This window comes from Odontomachus brunneus, unplaced genomic scaffold (genome assembly GCF_010583005.1).
Source record: "Odontomachus brunneus isolate Ranch 3 - 2012 unplaced genomic scaffold, Obru_v1 Obru_scaffold_071, whole genome shotgun sequence".
Classification (NCBI taxonomy): domain Eukaryota; kingdom Metazoa; phylum Arthropoda; class Insecta; order Hymenoptera; family Formicidae; genus Odontomachus; species Odontomachus brunneus.
This window is the reverse complement of record NW_022639521.1, coordinates 1,321,266-1,326,685: the sequence shown is the minus strand read 5'-3', so window position 1 is coordinate 1,326,685 and position 5,420 is coordinate 1,321,266. Positions and strand designations below refer to the sequence as shown.

Here is a 5,420-nt window from a genome sequence, read left to right as displayed (position 1 = left end):
TATATATATATGTGTGTGTGTGTGTGTGTGTGTGTGTGTGTGTGTTTATTGCAACTATATTTATTCAAAGTATTCTATTTCTGCCAACAAATTCCCGTAGTTCGTTATATTTATAAATACAAAAACGATTGACCTCATGATGCGCAGAAACGCTTGTAAACATATTATTAGTGTTTTCCAAATAGTCGCAGGATCAACATATATCACAAGTCACAATTTATTTAAATACGTACGGTGTCGAGCAAGAATATTACAAGTTTCATTAATATAAATTAACATTATAAAATATCATTCTCTGGACGTCAGTAATACCGTTCTAAGCGTGATGTCGAATTCTGGACTATCCACAGTACGGGATGTAATCGTAAATTATAATAATTGTTTTAATCCGTACGTCTGTCACGTTTGCAAAATTTCAGAGAACCTGCACGCATGTCACTGGTGCCGTTTGATCTCTTACTGCTCTAAGGAACACTTGCAATTGCACCGAGAGCAACACAAAGAGTTTTGTCTGGCTGTATTAAGCCTGAGTGACGAAATATACTACTCTCATGATATAACGCTTACAGAATGGACTGAATTTAAGAAGATTAATGTGAGAAAAGTTAAGAATAAACTTGGTCGCGATCTAGAGCCATATGAAGAGCAAATATTGCTATTTGCAAAATCGTGTCTCATATGCCGCCGCCAGAATGACCTCAGTGTCGTTTGCAACATATGCATGTCGGTCAGCATGTGTTACAGGCACATATCAACTCCTTATGTGCACAACTGTAAATATCTACGGCTTTGTAAAAAACTGGATATCAACAAAGGCGTAATAAATGAACAAAATGTACCAATACCGATAGACCTTCTAACTTATGAAAATTTAAGCGACATGAAAACATATCTTCGACAACATTTAGGACGTAGTAGAGATTACAACACTTGGAACTATGTCGATTTTTTATATACTAATTATTTCTCAAGACCATTGACGTTATTATTTCACATTTCGAGAACAAATATACAGCGACTGACGTTTTCTTCAATCTTTATAATTCACGTTATAGCCGGATCCTTTACGGACCGAAATAGTCTATTGGCTTGGGAAGTCTTTGTACATCAAATTTATCCTGACTCAACATTATTCGTTATAATGATAGAACCAAACTTAGAAAAAAATATTTATAAAATATCGCTTTGTCAAACTTGTCGCACCAAAAACAAAGAACTTTATTTTGTTTATTGTTCTATGACATATGGACATTATAGATATTCTCGTTTATATCTAGAACCACATCTAATTGTAGGATTTAATATAGATTTTGAGAATGATGGGACGGCTATTGTAGCAACATTAATGTGTCAGAAGAAACCATTATTTTTGACTTGCAAATCAGAAAGTAAGGCACAGCAGGTTGTTACGAAAATCGATAAAATATTACACAAAAAGCCTATCATCAATGAGAAGAATAAATTCGCATCTTGTAGACCACATAGAGATGTTGAGAGTGATTCTGTGATCTTTTTTCATCAGTATTTAATTGTGTATGCTAAAAAAGCTTACAAAAGAAAGAACTTAGACACTTCTAGCAATCACAACCAACCTAGCACCAGCAGCAATTCATTTGACGAATAATTGTATCGTCATACTAGTCTTATCATTATAAACAATATACAAGGTAAATGCCTCTTATAAATTTACTTTTTTGTTTTTGACCTTTCATATTTTCTTTTCTAAGTATAACATGCTGTATGCATTATATTTGCACATATAGAGATCATAATTATATTATAAGAGATCATAATTATATTGTATTACTTTTAATATTTTCCTTAAAAAAATACTCGGCGCGTCTGTAAAGTCTATTATGTACTCTACTGAAGATAGTGAATACATTTTCCAAAGTACTTAATAATATGGACTAATACCCACATATACATACACACACATATACACATGCGCGTATGGACATATTGCGAGACAATAAAGAACTAATGGAATGTTCATTGTGTCACATAATTGTCCCGTTATAGAGAGCTCCACATCAAGAGTGTTGCATCGAACAAATTTGTTAATATATAATGCAGCTGAATGAATATTGGAACATGTAAGGTTCTCGTGATATAATGCAAAATGAACTAACTTTAAACAAGAGAAAGTCAAAGTTACACATAAGTTATGTACGAGCTATATGTTTCGTGACCTGAAAGTGTACGAAATCAAATATCCTCATTTGCAAAATCATGTATTACTTGTCGCTGACAGTATTATCTGGCTGCACGACTTCGGCATCGGAAATCTCTTTATTACGACTAATTCAATAAAGATAATTTAGTAATATAGTAGATTATAAAGAAATATAAAGATCCAATGTTATATGTGCATTTATATGTTATACATGTATATGTTATATTTATATGTTATATATATTTATATATTGTTACATTATTATACATATTTATATGTCATACATATATATGCATGCATATATATACATATATATACATATATATATATATACATATATACATATATATACATATATATACACATATACATATATATATATACATACATATATATATACATATATATATATATATATATATATATATATATATATATGTATGTAGTTTTCATCGTAAATAGTTGTATCATATAATTGTAAAACTTCCTGATATATGCTAGAACATTTGTGAATATTTTACTGATGCCTGTCGACATCTATATTGAATGTCACAGAGTATAAATTGTCATACATGTGAATATAAACACTGATGTTTCGAGCGTTTCTCTTTTTCACACACGCTGTTTTATATTAATATTACAAAATATATCCCGTTTACAAATGTTAATTACGCGGAAATATTTTAGATATTATTTCGATATTTGGACTACAGAGCAATTTTTGTTTGTACAATAAAAAAAATTTTCCCATTCCAACGTTTGCCACGTATGCAAATCTATAGAAGCATTTATGAAGTATTTTTGGTGCGGAATAATTTCGTATTATCTGTGCAAGGAGCACAGGTTAATGCACCGAGCGAGACATATCGAAGTTTGTATAACAAGGTTATAATAATGGCAAGTACGTAGTGGAATATATACAATTTGCCTAATATGACGTTGAAAAAATTGACTATATCCAAAAAGATGTATTTGTATATTGTTCTGTTGTAATATTCAAGTAACTTTGTAAAATCTAAACAAAATTTGTTGAACCTGAGACTGTTAAACCATTGTATAACAATATTGTAACAATATTAATCACATCGGTGATAATACCCAAGGAACGCCAATATGCGTACAATGCGTTTTAAATGTGCATTTTAATTAACATTAAAAGCACAATTTGTCCCGCATTAAATTCGCATTTAATGCACATTATGGTAGCGCATTCAAAAAAATATTTTTCGCCTATCTCGTTCGCTGATATCTTGCTAATTTATGTCTCTGTAATGTTTTTACAACATTGCATTGCAATATACAATATTGAAATGTTGCATTAATGTTGCTGCAAGCGTATGTGGGGGTTGTTCTTCCAACATTATTTTTTATTAAATCAATGATAAATATTGTTGAATTACAGATATGGCATTCTGTGACATTGACATTTCATTGACGTGAAAAATTTCATCTGGAAAACTCATCTGGGAATGGCACTTAGGAAACTCTTCTAGGGAACTTAGGCGAAATACCCAGTAGGAATCCCAATTGGGTGTTCAACTGGGATTTTTCAACAAGAAGCATCCATTCGTATGTTTCAGTGTGCATAAATTTCTTAAACTTAAACTACAATCACTCAACTAAAAAGAAAAAAACTATCTTTTTATATTAATATACATCAGTTCTGGAAGTTTTATGGAAAAGAACAGATCTTTTGTAAGCAAGTAATAATTTGTGATTTGACGTTGTATCACGTAAAAAATTATTTATTTATTTTAAAAAACTTGTTATTACGAAATGCGTAAATATCGCATTAATTTGAGTGCATTTTAAACTTACAATAAATGCGATTTTGAAGCCAATGCAATTGAATGCGCATTAAAAGCGCGTTATACGCGTATTGGGTATTATAAACCTTGGGTATTATAAACAATATAAAAAGTAAGTCGTTTTCATGGATCTATTGCGAGTTTCCTTAGAAAGAATACTTTTCTCTTTAATTGGCTAACATATATTTTGCTATTATACTTTCGATTTGTTAGTTTCGGTTAGTACTATTATCTATTCAATAATATCATAATATATATAGTATAGTACGTTGTATTATATACGTAATTATATTGTAGTTCTCCTGTACAATAGAAATATACCTATATCATATGCGTAATATTTGCATAACTGTGACACAATATGCGACACTTTTGCGATTTCTTGTTGTACGAAATGACATACAATGTAAATCATTTAAGATGTAAGGTGTAAGGTAGATGTTTTTCATCGATCTCTTCTGTAGGGAAAACAATTCTGATCAATAAGCTTTTCTTTCCATAATTTTATAAATTAAAGAGGCGGTTTTGCCGTAGAACGTGTGGATTCTGTGTATCATACGTATTTCTAAAGACCACTTGACAATACTTTCTAGATGTAAGCTTTAATATAAATAAACTATTATATGCCTTTTTGATATATGCCTCAAACAAATTTATGAAATTCTATTCGACCAGAAATATCCATTATATTTGCAAAGTCAAATCAGATCGTTAAGGCGAGAACTCCATCTAAATGAGCCGAAAAATAGGCAGTTTTTAGGGATTAAAAAAAAACTATTCGATGAATCTTTTTGAAACTTTTAGTATATTTATATGCACATTCAGAGAATTAGAAAACATTTTCTTTGAGCAACAGTAATGGATATTTTTATAGTTAATAAAGGTCGATGTCGGAGGCCTCATTTTTGACGAGGTGAATTTGTGTGCATTCTAGCGAACTTAGTTTTAATTTTACAATAAAGATCCTAAAAGATTTGTTCTCTTTTAATAAAAATCACAAGGAATGAACATGAATGTGTTAAAAAAAATTGGAAATTTAGTGAAAATAAACGATTTCAAAAGAAAACGTTCAAATTTTACGGAAAATTTTCATTTTCATTGTTTGAGAAAAGTTGTTTAAGTAAATAAAAATTAATTACATACAGATTCATTTTATTAAAAAAGTAATAATGTACATGCACGCATAAGCACAAAGTAATTGGTTGAATAGTTTTTGAGTTTTGATGTACGCAATTTGCGAAAAAGTAGTTCTGAGAAAAACGTTCAAGTTAACGAAGCAAATAAATAACAGTTTATGGAAAGTCACGGCTGTTTTTGACTATTCTGCAATTCCAGCTCCAAATAATAAGGCCTCTGTTTCCTCGACAATTAGTTTTCTGGAATTTTTTTCTGTTTACGAGCTATTTAAGCTTCCTTTGTGCTGCTAGGAGTTTGGC

The 5,420-nt window shown here is 30.3% G+C and overlaps 2 protein-coding genes across 7 annotated transcripts in view; one reads left to right on the top strand and one right to left on the bottom strand.

Annotated features, from left to right (window-relative positions):
• Nucleotides 1-5,420, bottom strand: part of LOC116846861 (four and a half LIM domains protein 2) — a 642,247-nt gene that overhangs the window by 236,773 nt on the left and 400,054 nt on the right. The window lies entirely within an intron of this gene.
• Nucleotides 48-5,228, top strand: LOC116846883. 2 transcript variants are annotated; one of them, XR_004378608.1, is made up of 3 exons: nt 48-1,667; nt 2,864-3,077; nt 3,579-5,228. XR_004378608.1 is itself a non-coding variant. In XM_032821273.1 (2 exons), exon 1 carries the CDS (start codon nt 326-328, stop codon nt 1,622-1,624), a length of 1,299 nt encoding a protein of 432 aa, XP_032677164.1. In that variant the 5' UTR covers nt 48-325; the 3' UTR covers nt 1,625-1,667; nt 3,579-5,228. The 2 variants fall into 2 exon arrangements, 1 of the variants encoding a protein (XP_032677164.1); XM_032821273.1 differs by lacking the exon at nt 2,864-3,077.

What these genes read in the sequence shown, in the direction of transcription:
- LOC116846883 (XM_032821273.1), top strand. Translation starts at nt 326, where the DNA reads ATGTCGAATTCTGGACTATCCACAGTACGGGATGTAATCGTAAATTAT.